Source organism: Delphinus delphis, chromosome 20, assembly GCF_949987515.2.
Source record: "Delphinus delphis chromosome 20, mDelDel1.2, whole genome shotgun sequence".
NCBI lineage: Eukaryota > Metazoa > Chordata > Mammalia > Artiodactyla > Delphinidae > Delphinus > Delphinus delphis.
In genome coordinates, this window is record NC_082702.1 from 43,844,695 (window position 1) to 43,866,774 (window position 22,080).

General features: G+C 49.6%; 1 protein-coding gene across 13 annotated transcripts in view; it reads left to right on the plus strand.

Moving 5' to 3' along the window:
- Positions 1-22,080, plus strand: part of ZFHX3 (zinc finger homeobox 3) — a 1,367,978-nt gene that overhangs the window by 1,297,180 nt on the left and 48,718 nt on the right. For 12 of the 13 annotated variants that reach the window (XM_059999586.1, XM_059999587.1, XM_059999597.1 and 9 more), the window contains one exon: positions 21,691-21,798. In XM_059999586.1, coding sequence (XP_059855569.1) covers positions 21,691-21,798 — 108 coding nt within the window. The remainder of the gene's footprint in view (positions 1-21,690; positions 21,799-22,080) is intronic. The other variant, XM_059999596.1, reaches the window with a different exon arrangement.

A 22,080-nucleotide genomic window follows, 5' to 3' on the forward strand; every position in this document is an offset into this window, starting at 1 on the left:
TTATTAGTGGAGCCCCCTTTCCTAAAAAATGAAAACTAATCTGAACCCACTAAATAATGTTTTTAAAAAAGCTTTATAACTATAGTTATTTTAGGAGTTTAGATTTGTAATATTTGTGTGTCAAAAAATACCAAACAAGAATAAAGCAGAGCCGATCAGCATTTTGATCAAAATTAAGAGCTGTGGAAGGTAGTTAACTAATCTGGACTAAGCTTCTGTTGTGTTATGTAGTTTGTTTTGGTTCCATTATTTTACAAATCTTCATTCACGTGGAGGAGCAGTTCCAAATGGTAACAGTTTTCAGCAGTGTGCCTGGTAATCTAAATGGCAGAAGTTGTTTTACTCGGAGGTCTACACAAAAACTAGTTAACTTAGCCACGCAAGTTAATGCCCTGGCTTCCAGTGTGTTAAATTTTGGCATATATCACATTTGAGTATGTTTATTATTACAGTGTTTAATAATAACCAGTAGATTTTTTGATAATGGCCATTCTGACCAGTGTGAGGTGGTAGTTTTGATTTGCATTTCTCTAATAATTAGTGATGTTGAGCATCTTTTCACGTGCCTCTTGGCCATCTGTATATCTTCTTTGGTGAAATGTCTATTTAGGTCTTCCGCCCATTTTTTTTTTTTGCTGTACGCGGGCCTCTCACTGTTGTGGCCTCTCCCATTGCGGAGCACAGGCTCCGGACGCGTAGGCTCCGCGGCCATGGCTCACGGGCCCAGCCGCTCCGCGGCATGTGGGATCTTCCCGGACCGGGGCACGAACCCGTGTCCCCTGCATCGGCAGGCGGACTCTCAACCACTGCGCCACCAGGGAAGCCCTTCCACCCATTTTTTGATTGGGTTGTTGGTTTTTTTGATATTGAGCAGGGCAGGAGTAGAAACGCAGATGTGGAGAACGGACGTGTGGACACGGGGGGGAAGGGGAGGGGAGGGTGAATTGCAAGATTAGGTTTGACATAAATACACTACCATGTGTAAAATAGATAGCTAGTGGGAACCTGCCGTATAGCACAGGGAGCTCGGCTTGGTGCTCTGTGATGACCTGGATGGGTGGGATTGGGGGGAGGGGAGGGAGGTCCAAGAGGGAGGGGATATATGTATACATGTAGCTGATTCACTTCACTGTACGGCAGAAACTAACACAGCATTGCAAAGCAATTATACTCCAGTAAAAAAATAAATAATAACCAGTAGCTTAATAACCAAGTTAAAATGGAACTAGATTCAGAATTTGCAGAACCCTTGCAGCATCGTGGGGTTCCCCAGAGAACAGTTCAGGCACCATTGCACTACAGGACACCATCTACCCTAGAAGTACACTGGGACTCTTGCCATTGGAAGAGCCTAAGGGTGTTCTTGCTGAAAAAAATTCACTGTGGTGTGGAACGGCTGATAAAGGGTCCCTCGTCTGGGTGTCTCCCTGTCACTTGAATCAGATGACTGCTGCCACGTAGAATGCAGCCTTCTGCTCCGTGTGAAGAGTGGCTTTACAGGTGGAAGAGGTCTCGGCCTTCGCTCTGCAGCCTCGTGCCCCTCCTCTCTGCTCTCTGTCAGTCTCCATCCTGAGAGGGTGTCACCCAGCTGGGGCATCTCTCTCTAGCCCCTGCCTTGGTCTGTTCAGGACTCGCCTCTGTCCTGTGAGCATGGAAGAACTGCTGGTCCACGTGGAAAAATGTTACTTTATGTTTATAAATGAGAGGAAATATTTCTACTGTTTATGCTAGAAGCCCCAAGCCATGCTTTCAAACTCTGAGAATTATGTCCCTCAGCGTGGCCTCGTTGGCCTCCTGTGCTCTGTCACTGCTCTACCCAAAGCTGCTTTCTTCCTCACCCCCCATCTGCTTTTCACCACTTCTTGTAGCTTGCACCCTCTCTCCTTGAGTTAAATGTTTGTGCTTGCAAAGCTTATTAATAGCACTAGCACCGCTGAGTGGAATAGTGATTTGCTTCCCCTTTTTAATTTAATTTTGGCTTTCAGAAACAAATCTGGAAGAATATTTCAAGCTGCTCCCTTTTGAGGTGAACTCCAGTTAATCCTTTTAAAGCACGTCTTGGGGGGTCAGGTATCCCCTGTGTACTCTCCCAAAGCCATAGGCACATCAGCTCATCCCCTCTGAAGTGGCGTGAATGCCCCGGTGGTCGCTAGTCATCGGTGAGGCCCAGCTCTAAATCCATGGCTCTGTGCATTCACCTGACACCCCTATCCCGGAGCCTTTTCCAAAACCACCCACCTGAAGACATGTTGCTGCCCAGGGAAATTTTTTTCCCCAGCTGTGACTTGACAGTGATCCTAGTGCTGTTCAAAGGATTTATTGAGCACATTTCAGCAAACATCAGAATGCCACTTGTGTGTGTAAATTTACTGGTGGTGATGGTGGGGCGGTGGCTCCTATGTGACAAGCCCTTTCCATACTAGGGCTTGGGATTTAAGATGGGCAGGCAGTGGTTTCATACAGAGTCCGTCCGTTGGCGGCACTGAGTGAGGTGGATGCCGTTAGGTGTGGTCGGCAGGTGTGATTGTGGACCGGGGGTCTGGGGAGGCTTCCCCAGGTGTGCTGAGGGCGGATGACGGTGGTTTGTATTTTCAGGCTGGTCCCATCATTGCCTGGAGTATTGTGCAGTGTCCAGCCTGGAGACCTCATCGCCTCTATCATCGGTGCCTAGTCTAGAAACTTCTCCTGATTCCTGCAGTCCTCCTGTTTGCTGTGACAGTCCCCAGCCCCTCACTCCTGTCCTTCTAGCTTATGTATCCTGACGGAGAGCAGCACTTTTGTCACCAGAGAACAGGGAAACGTGATTTTCGAATGAAAGTGGAGGCCGGGGGTAGGTGTGATTTTGTTTGTTTGTTTGTTGTCTTGATAGCTGAGCCCCAAGTGGCAGAGAGAGACCTGAAGGGGAGTTGGGAACCAGGAGCTCTGAGTGAAGGGGTGCCTGGCGTGGCTTTGTCTCCTATCTCTGAACAGCCTGGGGAGCAGACGGCAGCCGCTGGCCAGGAATTGATTGCATTAATTGATATGCCAATAAGAGAGCTTGTTACATCCGCCATTGGTTAGGAGGCCAGCTAACAAGCCTGCTGATCAATGGCACCAATAAAGGTTTCCTCCATTAATGAGCAACGTGGTAATTAATGTCACCCATAAGCCAGCAGCCTGGCTGGCTACCGGAAGTGGCCGGGCAGCCACCCCACTCGGGGCGGAGTTGGGCCTTCAAGCGGCATCATGGGCTGTGAGAGAGCCTCAGACTCTGGAGGGTTTATTCCAAGTGGAGCAAGGAAGGAGAGCCTGGAGCGTTCAGAGCCCTGGCCGAGGAGGCCGATGGAGTCCTGGCTGGGCCCCAGGCCGCAGCGCGGCTGTGTCCGCCTCGTCCCCCATACCTGCTGGGAGGAGAGCGGGACGCACTTTTCTCTTGCAGTCCCTTTGGCTGCAAAGCTTTCCCACGCGAATCTCTCGGGGCTCTTAGGGGTGTGATGGAATGACTGAGTCCCCGGGTCACTCCGGTCCCAACTGGGCACGCTCTCCCCAGGGACAGCCCCCCTCAGTGGCTCACACGCACTGCCCTGAGCCCCTGGAGGGTGGGCCGTGGCCTCCTCTGGGAACCGTGAACAAGCGGTGAAGTAACTAACATCCCCCCCACCCTGCCCCAGCCCCCTGCCTCCGTGTTTCACCAGGAAGAAACATTTTGCTAGAGGAAAGAAAGAAAGGAGAAACAGATGATTTGAAGCCGTGCCTCTTTCCTTCCCCCTGGTTTTCTGAAATGACATCAGTGGGTTGTTTGCCAAGCATAACCTGGCAGCCTGGCGGCTCTGCCTGACTGCCTGAGATTTCTGGGGACCGTGCGGCTCGCCAGCTCCAGCCGTGGCAGCGTGCCAAGGTGACGTTCAGTGACTAAGCAGAAACGAGGGAGAGGGAGAGAGGGAGGAAGAAGGTATGTGCGGTTGGGGAGCTGGGGGAGAGAGTGGTCCCGGGGCCGGGTGTGGCGTGGGGAGACGTGGAGGCATGTCCGGGTCATCCGAGGAAGAGGGCGGGCGTCGGGGACGCATTGGCGGGCCAGGGAGTGTCCCTGTGGCACCGGGTGGGGGCAGGGAAGCGGGGGGTGCAGGGCAGCAGCCACAGATTCAGCCTGGGTGGTGGCCAAAGGGGTCTGACCTGGGAGGGAACCAAATAAGCCCACGCGAAGGTGACAGCCCCGAGGGCCTGGAGCTGCTGGGAAGGCTTAGAGGAGCTTTTATCAGCATCAGGCCCAATACTCCTCAGCGGAGTTTCCTTTGCATTGTTAGGTATTGACCCTCAGAGACCCCTTGTGGGTTCCCTAATTGAAAATTAATACTAGATCAATGCCATGGGCAATTTGCATATTGATCATAAACAACTTTGAAGGCACCAAGTGTGCGCGGCAGATCAATAGGGCTCCTGAACAGGCTGCAGAGGGAGCACCTCCTAGTACAATGCACTCCGAGAAAGGTTAATGATTTGGGAAGTTCCTAACCGCTCAGCGCAGGGAACGGCCCCGTACCGCACGGCGTCAGCGAGAGCAGTTAGTGTGGGGCCCGAACCGCCCCCCGCAGCCACCCGTCCCCAGCAGAGGGGAGGACGGCTGAGCTGCTGTGAGACAAGGGCTGGCCCTGAGTGTTTTTATAGTTGCCTTTTTTGGTGGTGGATGAAGTCTTGGGGCAGCTTATTCTGGGAAGTGTGCTGTGAAAGGCCGCGGCCAAGTTAAGGCTCCGGTAATTATTCTGGCCCCTTCCCCAAAACACAGCTCTCCCGGTGGCTTGAACGGAGTGAAATGAGGACAGGGCAGCAGCTCCCTTTACTCAGCCTCGTCCTCAGGCTTCCCGTCACTGGAATCCCGAGCTCGTGTTCGCTTTAAGCTGTGATGGGTTTGGCCCCGTTTTGCATCCTGTTCCATTCACCTCCCAGTTTCTGGCTTTGGGCTCCTGGCCCATCACTCACCCTCCCCTGCTGTGTGCCTTCGTGTCCTGCTCTGGCATCAGGTCTTGCCTTTCTGGTCCATTCCCAGGTGCTCCCGTGGATCCCCAGCAGGCCTGGAAGGTGCTCCTTCAGGTGGCCCCCTTCACCTGCCCCCTGTTCGCTTCTTTTGTTTTCCTCCCTTTCTCCCTCTGGCCCAGATCGGCTCCTCTTGTCTCCTGGCCATAGAAGCAGTGTGTGGACCAGCTACCCTGTAGTTGCTCTGGATTCCCCCATTCATGTTTACAACAAAGCTCAGAACACTTGAGGACCTGACCACTGATTCTGCCTTCATGCTCCCGGGGTACCTTGAGATGGCTGGTCTGAGGATCGGGGCCAAAGGCAGCCTGAAGAGACAGGTGATGCCCACTACCTGGCTCCAGCCCCGACAGTGGAGGGTGGTGGTGCCGGTGGCGGTCGCTAGGGGGAGACACCTCTTAGGTAGTGGTGAGTAGAGCGGACTTCTTTCCTCAACAGCACAGCTCCCACCCGCACCCCGCCCCCACCCAAATTCATCTTGTCCTAAGAAGAGCTACTGTTGTAATAGCAGCCCTGTCAAGGTCACGTCGCTTTAGATGGTTATTAAGTTTGCAAAGTGTGTTGAAATTCATTGGTGTGAAAGGGCAATACGGTTTCAGAGAAGGGACATGCAGAATGGTTGGTGGATAAATTTCTAGGTTGGAGCTGCAGCCCTTCTGCACCTTGAGTCCTTCACCCCGTCCTGGCGCTGTCCCTTCACCTTCACAGGGAAGTGCTTTGGACCATGGTGGTCTGGTGGGTACTCCTGGTGTATGGCTGTCTAGCCTGTCCACGTGCTGCGGCATCAAAGGATGATCCATGTTCCCTCTCTCCTCTTGGCGTTTCGTCACCTCAAGGTCAGCTCCTCCCCACCCGCCAGTAAAGGGAAAGGCTCAAGGAGATTTTATCTGTCTCTGCATTTATATATTACTTGTACTCATACTTAGAGAAATATGGTAGCCTTTCCCCTGGGAAGCGCTCCCAGGGCAACTGTGCAAGCTGTGTAGGTTGTCCCCACGTGCACAGCACCCTGCTCTGCTGAAGGGGTTGAGCGAGGACCCAGGCCACCCCAGATCTGACCTAACAGACAGGGCGGCAAGTCCGGGGCTATATCTGCCCAGAGGGAGGGGTGAGGAAGGGGAGCCCTTGTTCCGATTTTCACACAAGTACCTACATGTTAGCAGTGCCTCTGGCCCAAGGATGGCTGATAAGGCCTGCAGGAACTTGCCCCCAAGGCCCAGCTGAGCTCATCTCTGAGCCCCTCCCCGCTCCGTGCTTGCTATTCTTCCGGCAGCCCAGCCCGCCTCCCTCCTTGGGCCATTGCTGTAGCTAGCTGTTCCTCTTAGCCTGGAAGGCCTCTTGTGCTCACACCCTCACTTCTTTCAGGTCTGGGTTTGAGTGTCTCCCTCTCTGAACTTCCTCTATGAAATAACCCCTGGGATCCCTTTTGTCCCCTGTCCCTGCTTCCTTATCATTTTGTCCCTGCTCCCTCATCAGCGTCTCATAATATGTCCACTTGTCTAGCTGCTTTTTGTCTATCCTGCCCCCCGCCTTCTTCCTACCCCTGCTCCTGGAGAGCAGGGACTCTTCCTGTCCTGTTCACAGCTCTATTCAGTGCCCAGAATAGGTGCTCCATGGATGTGCGATGGGCGGGCGAGTGCACGAATGGCACAAGCAGAAGCGTAGCTTCTCCAGGGGAGCCCACAATGGCAGCTCTCAAGGGAGCCAGTTAAGAGCACGGGCCTTGGCACCAGCTCTGTGGCCTTTGCCAGTACTTTAACCTCTCTGAGCCTCAGTTTCCTCATCTGTGAAATGAGGGTAATAATAGTATCTGCTTCAGTTGAGTGATGACTGTGCTACTACCATTATGATTATCATTAGATAATAATGACTTAAGCAAATGGAGGCTTTCAAGGTGCCTGTTGTTGCTTCTCACGATAAGGTTCTTTGCAGTGAAGGATTTTACCCAGGCAGGAGAAGAGGAAGGTAGCCGGCATTTTTGTGCCTATCAGTCCCACTTTGCTAGTCCCTTCCTTTGTCTCTTTCCAATCAGGGCACTTGTGATTATGTCAAAGAAAATGTCATGCAGGCCAAAAGCTCCTGGGGCAGGATGGGGGTGACCTGACGTGGAATGTGGGAGCACATGGAGGTGGGGGTGGGGTGGAGAGTCGGGGGAGGCTGGAGAGCCCCTGTCAGCTCGATTCTGGGCCAGGTGTGGCTGCAGCCCCGCCAGCCCAGCGGGCAGGTGCCGGGCCGTCCCCGTGCATGTGATTACTTCATTACGGGTAGCCTTTCATTGGCTTGGCCGCGCTGTGCTGATGAACTGAGACTGGGGACAAGAGCACCTAATTGCGGGAAATAGATTCCCATCACAGGCCTGGCTGCAGCCAGAAGTGAGTGTCCACGTGTGTGTGTGTGTGTGTGTGTGTGTGCGCGCACGCGTGCGTGCGTGCGTGCGTGTGTGTGTGTGTGTGTATGCGGGTGGGTGGCCAGGTGTTCATGTTCTTCCCTGGGTGCACCTCCCCTGCCTTCCTTCCCTTCCAGAGCCTCCTGGGCACTGGCTGCAGGCCCTGTGAGCAGCATCCTTCCAGACCTGCCTCTGTTTCCCCTGCTTGGAGCCTCTTGCATTCCGCAGCGCAGTCTTTTCATCACCCTGAGGGACAGGAACCTGCTGGGGGCTGGGGGTGGCGCACCTGTTCACACACCTGTTCTTTCTCTTGTTCAATCCATCTCCTTTCGTCTGTTTGTTCACCTTCAGTCCTGTCTGCGCCCTCTGCTTAGATCTCCATGAAGACGGAGAGGGGGGAGCTCTGGTGCTGCCCTTCTTAATTGAAATCGCATTTCATTCATCTGGGAAATGAGGCAGAGGAGGGGGTGGAGCCATTTTCCACCGGCAGCTGATTCTACACGAGGCCAGGCTTGAAGATACCAGCTCCAGGAATACATAGCACGATCTTAAGAAAGAATTTAGGAAGCAAAGCCATTTGCATAAAACTAAACTGAAAACCGCATAACCAGCCACATGGTTTTAACCACCACACACACACGCGCAAAAAGTCCTACTGTAGTGCATTTTCTCAGTACCAGGAAATTAGTGGCTCAGGTCACCAGAGCGTCTGAAGCTGGTCATTACTAATCAGTTGTTTACAGCGAAGAGATTTTTTCTTCTCCTCCAGTGTTTTCTGGGCCTGAAAAGACATTTCCTGGAATCCTGACTGAAGTCAGTGTGTGCAGTGGGCTGGTGATTCGCATAATGGCTGGCCTGGGGTGGCAGGTTGCCTCAGTTACAAAGAAGCACGGGTGGCGTGAAGGCAGAGCAGAGAGAAATGGAGAGCCCTCACTTGACACCCTCTGACCTCGGCCAGTGGAGCTGAATGCTGGAGAGCTGGGACTGAAATTGCAGTCACTTTAGATTATTTGGAGTGAGGAGAGGCAGGGAGAAAAGGGTCTGTTGACTACAGGAAGCTGAATTCTTCCTCTGCTGAAAAGCTTATTAATGGAAGGGGAAAAAGCAATTACTTGGCTTTTGCTAGTTCTCTGTGGCAGGGATTCAGGACTGCAGCAGCCCCTTGGACCTCACCCTGGATCCAGAGTATCTCTAATGGGCACCACCCCAAGCCATTTGGGGGCAGTACTTCTGGGATTCCCCCTCTTCCAGAAAGAGTGTGGAGGCAGGGGGTGGAGAGAGAGAGGGAGAGCATGAGAGGGAGAGGGAGAGAGGCAGGCTTGTCCTGTCTTTAACGTGATGGTTTTCCTTTGGGTACCACGTTGCCGGTGGCAGGAAGTTAACAGGGTGCTGTTTGCTTAGAAGCATGCATATCTGTGTTCTTAGGGGCTGATTTTTGGTTCATTTTGGTTTGGGTGAGGCCATTTTTACCCATGCTGTGCCTTTTGTCTCAAAATACAAAGCAAAACTAGAAGTTGCTTTGAACAACTATGGTACCACTATTAGAATCCATTTGCCTCAATATCACAGCTTTCATTGAGGAAGATTCCTGAGGAGCCCGCGTCCAGGGAGCAGGGTGCCAGGCCTCACCTTTCAGTGCTTCTCTGCCTGCGTGAGTGTCACCATGACCACTTGTTCCCTCCATGGCTGGTGCCCCTCGGCCGCCTTTGGAGACCCTCCTTTGGGCTATCTCACTGTGTGGCCTTGGAGCCCTTCCCTTCTTTAGGCCCTGGTCTCCTAGTTTGTAGAATTGAGGTGCTTCAGCTCCGCCAAATCTCTCAAAATAAAGGCAGATCCCTCTGATGACCGGGTTGCTGCAAACAGCCATTATTTCTCTTTCCCCAAATCTGTTTTACTCGTGTTCATGCTTTTATGCCTTCTCCTTGTCTGGACTACCCTACCTATTTTATATTTCATATATTTACATTTATATCATTTAGAATTTCTAAAGCACACATTTTTGATTTCACTCCCTTAATTGTATCAAGCTAGATTTTATACAGCTCGATTTTTTAGTCCATTGATCCATTTTTGTCTCCATTCTTCAACTTCTTTTTCTTTAAGGCCCAGTTTCTGTCATTTCGTTTCTCCTAGAACAATTCCTGTCCAACCTGTCACCAGAGTGTTTTAGTAGTTGAGTCAGTTCATAGACTAACTCTTTTCAAAAATTGAATTTTTTCTGCCATAATATGTATTTAAGATACACTCTTACCCAGGGTTTTTTCTTTTTTTTTTGGAAAGTACCTCATTGGTTACTGTCTAAATCCTCCTCTTTATTCCGCCTCCTCTTCCTCCTTTTTTTTTTTTTAAATTTATTTATTTTTGGCTGTGTTGGGTCTTCGTTGCTGCGCACGGGCTTTCTCTAGTTGCGGCGAGTGGGGCGACTCTTTGTTGCGGTGCGCGGGCTTCTCACTGCGGTGGCTTCTCTTGTTGCGGAGCACCGGCTCTAGGCGCACGGGCTTCAGCGTTGTGGCACGTGGGCTCAGTAGTTGTGGCTCGTGGGCTCTAGAGCGCAGGCTCAGTAGTTGTGGCACATGGGCTTAGTTGTTACACGGTCTGAGGGCTTCTTCCTGGACCAGGGCTCGAACCCGTGTCCCCTACATTGGCAGGCGGATTCTTAACCACTGCACCACCAGGGAAGCCCTCTTCCTCCTTTTTATGTTTAAAGATGTTGCTCCGTAAGTGAGGAATCATTCACTTTTTCTTGCTAATCATTGGACGGTCTAATCTTTAATATTGCGTTGCATTTTAGCTACTTTTCATTCACACCTTTGGCTTATTTGACTGCTTTTCTTGCTGTAAATAGTGGCCTTACAAAATGAAGGAAAAAATTTTGCTTGGTGAGGGTTCCTTTTCCTTATTTGCTCTACTTAGGGTCCATATTCACTTAGAAAAAATTGTCCACTTTTGAAAGTTTGAGGAGGATTCTAACTTAAGGATTTCCCTGTGAGAGGTTTCTGGTACTTTCCTCAGTTGCACTGTGCACACAGAAGAACTTAAACCTCCAAAGTTGTTTCTTTAAAATGTAAACGTGGGCTACAAACTTGTATATCTCCCTTATTCCTGCCTGTCCGAAGAACCAACTCTTTGTCACAGAATCGCGCTTTCTGCCCAGGTCCTTGATGACTTTCTCATTTCATGACAACATTTTGTTTCTCTTTGGTTTCATGTTTTAGTTGTTGACAAATGTTCCCACCATTAGAGAGAATGGGTGTGAGTCTAGAATTTAAGTTCTTTGTTTGCCTTGACTGTGACTGTGGTTTTTTTGCTTTTTTTTTGCCTCGAGATCTATTGCAGGATAAACTTGGGGGTGTGTAATGCATGCTTTGCTTTTCAAAGGATACCAGGCTGTTCTTAGATCTAAGAAACACCTTATGGGAGGAAAAGCTGAATAGATGCTTACAGGGTCTTAAGGCCGAGACTAAAATACAGTTAGTAGCTCTGGCAGATTTGAGGATGGGCTGCTGTAGCTGAAATCGCTGTGAGAGGGCAGGTGTGGTGGCGGGGAGAGGTGGCATCATTTTGTTAAACCGTAGAAAAGGACCATTTCATTGTACAGGATCCAGATTTTTAAAATACAGTCTTTATATTCAACCATGGGCATAACTTTGGAAGTTTCTAAAAAGGAGGAAGAAGATCCAAGAATTTTCTTTCTCCCTTTGGGCACAAAAGAGCTATATAAGGTGCATGTTAAAAATGACCACAGTTTAGCAATTCCATCTGCTTTTTCTACCATTAATGTAGGAAAACTCTTGAATACAAGCCTTTGGATTTTCTCTTTACCTCAGCTTCCTGCTTCACTTTCTCTGTGGTTTCCTAGGAAGTGTCAACTAAAACATGTTGCTTCTGCTGCCCGCGTTTGGGGACTTGATGGTTTTGGGCACTGGCCCAGTTTTTGACTCTCCACGTGAAGGTGCATCCTTCAGTGTCTTGGGTGTGACCGTAAATGCTCGAGTCAGAGGCAGGTTCTTTGCCGCTTGTACCAGGTGGTGAACATGAACACGTGGTAGTCACCTGAGGACTCTCCAGCGTGCTTGGAGGTGTAATACTGTTCTGGGCCACCACCAGGTTCACGTGTGTTTCTAGCGCTGCATTCTGGGATGTGTGAGGCTGTTAACGTTTGCGGTGACCTTTGTGTAGCTTGGGTCTGGCCAAGGGAGGGCAGGGTTAGCCAGTGCTTTTCTGGGTACAGCATTGCCTGAAGTCAGCCTGATGTCTGTTTCCCAGATTTGGTTTGGAAAGTGGAAGCCTTTGTTTGCGCTTTGTTTTTATGAATCAGCTGGTTTTACCAGCTGTGCATATAAGTGGCCTGTGATCATGCAGAATGAAGCTCACTGACAGCCAGCCCCTCACGCTGCGGCCCGTGGATGGGAGTCGACTAATATTTCTGCATGCATCCTGTGCTCCACAGGGCAAAGCTCTTTTCTTAATAGGCTAGAGACCCTTTGGACGGTGTGGCCATCAGTGAGGCCACAGAGGGGCTAGAAACTCGAGTCCCTCATTTGTGTGTCATGTGACTCAAACCCCTGGTGTCATGATTTTATCTTTCTCTGTTGAGTGCTAATCATTTGGCGAAATGTTTACCTGCTACAGAATGTTTACCTGTTTCTCTTTCAGTTTGCTTTTTTGCACGTCCTGTCCCCAAATATTCCATCTTTCCCCTCGGTGCTGTCATATCGTGTCTCCCCCGCATTGTGACACCTCGGGTCTGCACGGCCACCCCCTACCCCCCTCCTTGCTATCATTCCCGTATAGATTGCGTCCATCAGCATTGGCGTTCCCGTTACCAGAGCCCTCCCACAAGGTTTCACTTATACCCATTAGGTTCTAATCACCGTCATCGAATATCACTTCTGGTACATCCTATTCATTTCCCATACACCTTCATTTGTATATAGATGCTTAAGTACACTTATAGGCCTGCCTTGACTTTTTTTTTTTCATCTATGTATTTCCAACATTTTCCAAGTAAAAATAAATAAATTAGGGAACACATCATAGATTTTGTTTTGTTTTGTCTTGCATTAAGCATAAGGTCTCTCTCTGACAAGCCCAGTCAGTTTTGACTCAGAAGGTGATACCAGCCTTCTTTAATGGAAACTGTTAAATTTTTTAATTTACACTTTTTCTATCACTCATGTGTGTTTGTCTCTCTTGTCTTCTCCCCGCTAACCGTGGAAGCCTGGCAGTGTTTATTTCAAACCGGGTGTTACTGAAAGATGGATGCTTGTAGGGACTGCTCAGTCCTCACACCTGGAATGTTAAAAAGCTTTCAGGCAGATCTGTTGGGTTGAAAAACGTCCCTTTCTGTAGAGGAGGGGGGAAGCGGTACCCCACCAGAGAGGCTTCCCTTTGTCACCCCCATGTGGTCATGACCCCGCAGTTCTGACCGTACATCCAGACACCTTAGATGATGCGTTCAAATCCACAAAGCGGTTTATTCTGATGAGCAAACTTAAGAGGCCATTCTTCCTCCATCAAGACCCTCCTTCTGCTTGCCCTGGCTCTTTCACCTTTGCCCATCAAATATTCTGCCGTTAAGACGTCACCATTTACTCTCTGCCGTCTTCCATTCTCTCTCAGTAGCACACTGAGTTAGAATCAGTACTTTTCTCCATGACTTTGTTTTTAACGGATGAGGGAGTGGGGAACCACCCTTCTTGGTTTCAAGGACCTTCTATTTTGCTCGCCTCTTCTTTCCAGAACATTCCAGTTTGCTGTGAGGTTAAACTGTGCAAAATACTGTTTGAAAGAAAGGAGAAAAAGAGAAAAGGACTTGTCAAAATGCATTTGTTAGATCACGTTTTAAATGAAGTACAATTGAAGGTAGTTTTTGTCCAAAGAAAGGAAAAACCCCTGCAAATCCGCTGAGCTCCCAGAGAGCGCACCTCCTTTGTCGTCGCCCTGACATTGAAGTGTAATTTTTCATGGTTATTTGGACTGGAAAATGGGGGGGAAGGGGAGAGATGGGCCTGCGATTATTTCCCATAAATGACAACACAATCACATCACGCTCTGCTACAAACATGCTCGGGGAATTTGCCTTTTTTACATTTCATGTGTGGAAGTAGCAGCAGCAGTCACGGCTTTGTAGAAATCCAAGGGAATTAATCCCCGCTGAACCCAGTGTTCTTCAGATTCTTGGGACATAGCTGGATTTCTGGTTTAGTGTGGATTCTGAAACCATTTCAGGGCTTGGGTTTGTATTTTACAAACTGGAACTCCCATCTTTCAGTTATTTAAAAAAAAAAAAAAAAAAATCTTCCCGGGAATAGCCACCAGGCGAGTCAGCGACATATTTCGTTCCGTTGTGCTTTGTCACCGCACATTGGCTTTCATCCTTTCTGCACTTCTGCAGGGGGCAACCCAGGTGCTTTTGCTGAGAACACAGATAAATGGAACCGTTTGCAATACCGGCTCTAGGTGTTTCCTCCCTTTTTCTCCTCTCGTGACCCCACCCACCCCCTTAATTCTAGCGCGGTTTTGACAAGCTGTTCAAATGACCCAGTGGCTTTGCCCGGAAGAGGAGAAACGGCACACAGGAGGACAGCTCAGAGCGGGGCGGTTTTCTCCGGGAGGCCCAGGCGGGCTGTGGACCCGCAGAGCGCTCTCTGGTGCCCACGCTCACGGCAGAGGTGAGCTGAGCGGCAGGCAGATGCAGAGGCTCTCCCAGGCGTGCCTCCTGGTCCGCTCTTTCTCCGGCAGGGCTGCGCACACCGGCTGCAGCCTCCCAGGCCCCCTCAGGCCGCACAAGCCCCATTTTTCTTGTTTCTATCAACAGTGGCAAGATCTTCAAATATACAAAAGCATAAATGTTCTCTATTCTCCAATTAGTCATTTTAATAATACCCGGCCTTGCCTTCAGAGTGTTGATTCTTTTAGCCTGGCGCCAAAGCCAGGGGCAGTGGGGTGGGGGGGGGAGGGAGGGGCAGGGCGGGCGCGAGGGGCCGCTTCCCGCGCCCCCCCCCCCCCACTTTCCTGGCTTTGCCCCGTGTGCCTGCAGAGCCTTCGCCCCGGCCCCGTGCCAGCGAGGCTGGCGGGCCTCCACCGCCTCGCACGCTCTGTCCAGAAACTCCAGGCATGGCGGCCCCGGGTGTATTCGGTAAATGAACACCTAGTGGCGAGAAGAATTCTTGTGGTAAAATGATCACTGAAGGGATCCACGTGAGAAAGGAACACGTCAGTGGAGGGTGGGAGTGGGTCTGATCTTTTCCAAGTCCCCTGCTCCTCTCCCGCTCACACCCTCTTGCCTCTCGGAGGACTGAAATTCTTTATACATGACATCTTCAAGAGGGCAGTTATGTTTCCAACAACCGGTTAGCACTTTGGTCACATTTAAAAACAAAAAAAAACAAACAGACATCCCCTGGGGTGAGGAGATCCCTGTGGGGCTACCAGGCTAACCCCTGACCGTTCACTGCAGCTGGTGGGGAAGAGTCCCCAGCAAGATGGCCTGGCCTGGTGGAGAGCTTAGGCGGGTGAGGAAGTGGGAAACGCCGGAGACAAGGGCGACCTGGAGGGGGAGACCCACCTCTGCCTGTCCCGTGCTCTGTGCCCCAGACCTGTGGGAGGGTTTGGAGAGGCCGGGCAGGCGGGAGTGCAGGAGGTCAGAGTGCCTGTCATCCACCTGGAGAGCATATTTTTCACCGAATGCCTTGGACTCTGTTAGTGCACTGGAGTTCTCATGTCTGCTGGGGAAGAAATGGCATCTTATCCTGAGAAGGTAGGAAAATATTACACTTCTGATGCACAAAGCAGCGCCCCAGCCTTGGAGCCCCTGCCTGCCCCACCTTCCTGCCCTCATCCTTCACCCCTGCAAGGATTCCTGCCGGGACTGTGAGAGTTGTATCTCATAGTGTTCCGCTCACCAGTGTTGACTCGGATCCTGGGCCCTTCATGTTGTGATTTGACTATTTCTTCAATTAATCTATACCCTGTTAAGATGTAGGAAGCGGAATGGGCAGTGTTTGCCAGCAATTAAAAATAATATTCAGAGGATTACCCATAAAGGACTCCCAGGGAGGCGTATAAGTTCCCTATTTTATGTGCATGGTGAGAACGTGTGGTCACCTCCACCAGGATGCTAAGTCTAAGGACTGGTGTGTTAAAAGGACAGTTTGCATTTGTGGTCGGCAAAAAGTACCTTGATTTAAGGGAGAATTTCTGGGGCTGTGGTAGTGTCACTCAGAAAACCTAATGGCTCGAAGCTACGTCTCACGCAGTTTCCAGCCACGTCATCGGGGCTGGAAAGACAACGTGGAGCAAAACCGCGGCATTAACATGTGAGAAAGTGTGTTTGAGAGTGTTGCGGGGTAGATTATTGCGTCCTGAGTCTGGGAGTCACTGTGTGTTTGCGGTATAGCCCAGAGCACATGGAGTGTCACCTACTGATAGGACCTGCAGTCACCATTCAGTGAGACCGCACTTGCCAAAGTGTCACGAGGGAGACCAGCACAGTTAGCGGCCCACCCCTGTGGGTGTGGCCACAAGCGCATTCACCTCTCCCTCTGCGGCCTGGAGAGGGAAGGAGAACTAGGGTGACGAGCTGGGGGCAGCAGAGCCGTCTCTCTGTCACCATGGCAGATCACATCCTGTTACAAGTTACTCTTGTAGCAGAATTCTAATGCACTGGATCTTATTCAAAATAAGTGATCTAGACCTTAGCTGTCATCTTTCATATTGTAGGATTTGATTTGACCTCTATTTGCAAAGTAAAGCGTACATACTTTGTAGAAGTACGTCCAGCCATTAGAGGTTTCCTATGGATAACAAGAGGCCAAGAGGGTTGGACAAGCTGGACTGTTCGGCCTTCGTTCTCCAGTTGTTACGGTCAGCACTGCAAGAGGACAGCCGATGTAGGCCAAGGTGTCCTACAGTGAGTCTCTAGTTACAGGAACAAGGAAACAAGACACGGTCGTGGAATCCCTCCGCCACCACCATGGAGGCTCCTGAAAAGTAGCCGCCACCCTCCGTGTCCCTGCTGGTCAGAGTGTGCTGGGCCTTTCCCGCCCACTTCGCGGTTGTCCTTGGTTAATTAGGTTGAAAATGGGGAAAGGAAGGGCTTTAACCCTATCTTCAAAGTAAGCAGATTGGTTATTTTGTTTTTCAAAGAAGAAGTCCGATACACAATTAAAACTTGTTTCTGGTAAACCTCATTCCAGGAAAGATGAGCTTTTAACAAAAGGCTTTTGACAGCTGCAGGCTATTTCATTTTTTTTAATGCCGAATGAAAAATCAATACATTTTTCTGGGTTATACATATTCAGAACAGGCCTGATATTTCCATTATAATGGAAAGTGGGTGTCTGTGCACATCTCGCCTGTCAGAGCTGCACTGCCGCATTTTCCAAGCCACTGCTAAATATTTCAAACCTGATTTGATTGTGGTTCATGACAGCTAATGTTTCTCAGCTCTTGAGCCTGCCGACAGGCAAACGCACTTTAGCTTACCGCCCCCCGCCCTCAAACATTGCTCCCCGCAAAGAAAAGGGAAAGAACAATTTCATTCTTCAGGGATCCCAGACTGGCGTATTATTTAAGTAACGCGGTCGCCTGAGCCCTGGGTACGGACACCCTGGTTCTTAGGAGAATTTCCAAATTTCTGCCCTCGAAGCCCAGTGGGGGGCTTTGCCAGGTGTGGGGGAAGGTTTAACTTAGTCCACATTATCCCGTTAAGAGTTAGGAACAGTTAGGACTAATCTCAGTCATTGATGGACTCCCCTTCCTTCACGTCTATAAGTGACTTGTAAAGTACGCCCAGCGGACACGGACCTCAGCCCTAGTTATTTGGTGAACAGTATCCTTTTTTAGCAACTGGCGCGTTTTTTTCTGGGTGACGCACTCGGAGTGTGCGCGGTGGTGGCGGGTGCTGACTTTGCACTGATGCCACCTCTGTTTTCGCTTCTGCCTCGTGCTCCTTCCACAGACCAATTTCCAGGTTGTTCATAAAATCATTGCAAATCCCCATGGGGTTGCCAGTTGGCACACACACCTCCTTCCGGAGCCGACGTCACCACAAATTGGGAAGTCATGCAGTCACCTTCACCAACGTGCTAAGTGTAAGGTATGTTAAGAGAACAGTTTGCGTTTGGGGTAAGCAAAACCACCTTGACTGAAGGGAAATTTTCTGGAGCTGTGGTATCATCACCCCCAAAACCTAAGCTGTCCTAGGAACCCTTCCCTTTTAGAATTGTATTATCTGCTGAAATTCTTACACCTGAGGGCTCTGCCCTTAACCAGGAGACATGAGCGAGTGCTAGTGAGCGCTGTATGGGAGAAGCAGTTGTAAAAAAAAGAGGTGGTGATGGAAATAGATTTTTTAAAGGCCTTCAGCCTGTCTTTTACATGGAAGTTGAAGGCAGAAGGGACACCAGACTTCACAATTATTCAAGATGTGCTTCTATTTCCCTAACCCTTTACCATGAAAATAAAGCCCAACAGGAGGGGTGCCCGAGTTTGAGGGCTCCTGTGGGGTGTAGCCACGAAGCAGGAGTCTGCGGTGGGGGTGGTGTGAGGCGCCTCATCTGGAGTGTCCTGAAGAACAGACCTTCGGCCGGAGAGGTGCGGGCTCTGCTGCTTCCTGCTAGAACCGGCCGGGCGTGGGGAGCAGAGATGACCTCCTCACCCCAGCCCTGGCTGCGCCCCTGAGAACGCATTCCTGGTGTGTTCCGGTTGGGTTCTGAAATAGTGTTCAATTCTTTGGGGAGAAGAGGGTTTTGATTTTTTTTTTTTTTTTTTTTTTTTTGGCCTTAAAAATGGCACAGTGGCTGTTGTCTGTCTTGGGGAAGGGAAGTAACTTTGTCTTCTGAGGGAAAAACAGGATCTTCCAGATAAAACCGGATTGTCGTCCATCAGGTCTTCACTTGTTCCCACCATCTGTCAGTAGCTGATATTATAGGGGAAAAAAAACCCCAGACTTCTGTAATGACCCCAGCCAGTTGCCACTGACTTCACGGGGGGAGAAAATGCATTCTGTGGTCCCCTCTGCTCTGTGCTCTGTGAGCGCGTGGGTATCAAATCTGCATTCCTAATGGGGACGTGGGCCACCTAACCAGCTGCGGGAGCTCAGAGTGTTTCAGAGCTGGACGCCATCCTGCCCCTGGTTCCCACGTGTTCTGGCGTGGGGAGACTCAGGCCCTGCCCGTGGGTGCCCAAGGCCCTGGTCTTAGTGAGGGTACAGGAGGCTTTGGGGACCAATAAAACATACCCCACCTACAGAGCACTGTGGGCCCAAGCTGTCCAGACGAATTCATAGTTTATATCTCTGTTTTTGAATCGTATCTCTACCTTTATTGGTATTCAGAGCTCACAGTTTTCTGGTTACTGTCAGCCTGGGCTTTCATCCATTTTAAAGAGCTATTTTTTTCCTCTTGCTGTTGATGATGATGGTATCAAGACAGATGGTGTAACTGCTTATGAATGTCCTATTTTATTTCCCCGGGACCAGACAGTTCACTTGAAGACGTGTATTATTTCCACATGCTCAGGTTAGGCGGCCCAGACGGTGTCTGCCTCCTGCAGCTAGCTGCCCTTCCAGGCCTCGCCATGCAGAGGGCGACACCTGTAGGTCACGTGTGGAACTGCAGGGGAGCACCTGCTTGGCTGAAGGGGACCTGGTTTTCTAGCTGGGGGCGAGGACACTGATCTGCTTGTGAAGGAAGCTGGCTTGTCCAGGAGTTTCTCGATCATTTCTTCTTCCACCAGGCATGTAACAGCTTTTTGGTGTTTAATATATCAGAAATGATAATATTAAATCTAAAAACTTAAAGAGGACTTTATTTTTAAATCTTTAAGAAAAAAAGGAGAAAAAGAGAGAAGCAAAAGAAGCTCCAGAGTCAGCCTCTATCCTCTGCCCTCTCACTGGAGCTCAGCTGCCTTCACTTTTCTGCTTATAGCAGGGCAGGGAGCGAAGAAAGCAAAGACCCAACTAGGCTCATAGAACGAGGGCTCTGGGAATAGTCACAAAGGGCCATGCGGTTTCCTTGCTCATTGCGTGAATCATATGCTCATTCTTCAGTCTCTGTCTCTGGATAGATTTGTTCAGGAAGGTTCAGAGAACTGAGGTCAGTGCCAGAATGACCATGAGTTCTTAACTCTCTGCTTGGGTGGCTGCAGCCCACATAATACGTAGGAGAGAGGCACTGGCCTTGGAGCTAGCCTCCCAGTGGGTAAGTTTTTTCCATCCTCTGCAGAGCAGCGCCCTCAGACACTGTTCATCACATCAGGGTGTTCCCTATCTTGTAGGTGTCAGACTCTCCATCTAGGGTGATAATGTGTGTGTGTCCTGGAGAGGAGGACACACTCTCTTTGTATAATCACATTTGATTAATGTATGGATACATACAGATATTTTGTATCATAGGATATATTGGGGCAGTTGAGTATGTCTTAAGAGACCTAGCTACTTTGGGTAGACTCAATTTGATATTGATTGACTGAATGCTGGTATAACCTTTCAAAGATGGATTTTGTAATTACAGTGTTGAATAGTTTTATCCAAAGCCTAAAAATGTGCATTGAACATCCTGCCTGGACATAATTAAGATGGTACATATAGCGTATTGTGTAACTTGCTTATTATAGCTCAACTAACCCTTCGTATATATATTTTTTCTCCACTAAAGGATGTACCGTGTTAATATGGTGCTGTATATCTGACTGACTTCAAACCAGGTTGCCTGATTCTTCTCTGTTTGAACTAGGGGTGGGGAGACTTGATGTTAACTTGACTGTGCAGTGAGACAGAAAGGCAACAGAAATTATTTGTGGAAGCCTCTTAGTTGGAGAGGAAAATAAGCAGTATTTCCTCTCACCCATGTTCCCCATGACTGCCTCATACATCCCCTCTTGGTGGTAATGAAGACATGTTCCTTAATCCCTAGTTCCGCTTTCCAGCTCTTGGTCTTCCAGTGTCTTTTTTGGGAAGAGTTAGGAAAATCTGGGTCTACATAGACTTTCTTCCTCAAGTGTTTTATATACCCTCTGAGGTCAATTTACTTTGAACTCTTTTTACTTCCTTTGTGAGATGAAATTTAGAAATTTTCTGGAGCGTCGGAGGGTATTACACCTTGAAATGTTGAAAAGTAGAGTTGGGGCTAGAGGGACCTAGGGTGATGTTGGAATAATTCCAAGTTCATGGACCTAGATTGGACCGTCACCTCTGGTCCCGTGGATCTGGTCTAGCGCTGGCCTCGGGTGACAGACGTGGGTGGCTGGTTTCAGTGTCTCTACACTCAGGAAGTTGTGCTCTTCAAAGTCTCCTAATAATTTAATCATCAGCCCACCTTGGTTTGCCTGCCTTATTCATTCATTTAGCCCATTCTTAATGAACGTTTTAGATAATGATCCAGAGGGCCAGGAGATCAAGGGAGAAATGTCTCACTTCCTTTCCCTCAGCATCCAGAGAATCTTATCCTCTTCATTCCCACTCCGGCAAGCAAGTGGCATTTTACGTCGTGAGTAACCTAATGTTGGAAATGACCATTCTTCTCCCTTCACTAAAGCACTGTGTGTTGAGCTGGAGAGAATTTCCTTGGTTCGTTTTAAGCCAGTGGTGGGTAAAGAATGGAATGACTTCAAAGGGAGGTGTATGATTCTGATATAAACTTTTTTCCCTTTCTCTACAAATCTAGCTTCTCGCCACTGATGCCTGGCGTGCCCACAGATGTTTGTTTTCTAGACCTCTTCACATTGATGAAATCGTATCGCTGATACCCTGTGACTCTTCAGAATATGAATGACTGTAAAAACCTCCCGCCACGGTCTGGCAGGTGCACAGGCACCGAGAGGCCTTATGAGGGGTCAAAGATTGGGTCTAGTCTAGTTCAATGGCAGTTCGCAGTGTGGTAGGAGCTAGGCAAGAAGCAAACCTGTGCTCCTTCTTTGCGTTTGCAAGTGGAAAAGACTTGCATGCGATTTCAGGTAATCAGATGGAGTTATTTCCTCAACAGGATTGGCTTTTCAATGAGAAAAGCTCAAATGGGGCATTCAGAACCCATCTGGAAATACCTGGTTTCTGCACATCTAGAGCAAGTTGTGGTCTCACGCCAACGAGTGGGGAAGGAAAGCCCCCGCCGCTTACCCAGACCTCGCATGTCCGTAGTGCGGTCGGCCTCTCAGGGGCCACTGGGAGGGGAGGCGGGACACTCATTGGCTGCCTGTGTTTTGTGGTTGGTACTTCTTTGCAGTAGGAGGCGAGAGTCCTTCATCTCCTGTCTACTTTTAATCCTTGACATTTTGTTTTTCTTCTCTTTCAGAAGAAGCCATTGAAGATGTTGAAGGGCCCGGTGAAGCGGCTGCTGATCCCGAGGAGCTTGCTAAAGACCAGGAGAGTGGAGGCGAGAAGGACCAGAGCAAGTGGACAGGTAGGCTGTGTGGCTGCCCTCCAGCCCCCGGCGTTTCTCCCCTGGCGGAGTGAGGCCAACAGGTCAGGGGGCCGCAGCATCCTTAATCCACCCAGAACAGCTGGGCTGCTTCTGTGTCGGTGGGAGATGGACTTCATTTTCGCTTTTTTTCATTAGTCACCTTCCTTCTCCTATTATGTTATATTAAGGAATTTTTAAAGTTGTTTGAAATGGCCCCCAAACCAGCTTGTTTATCGAGCGAGCATCCAGGTGTTTGGCCCTGTCCTAGGGGCTGCTGGTGTT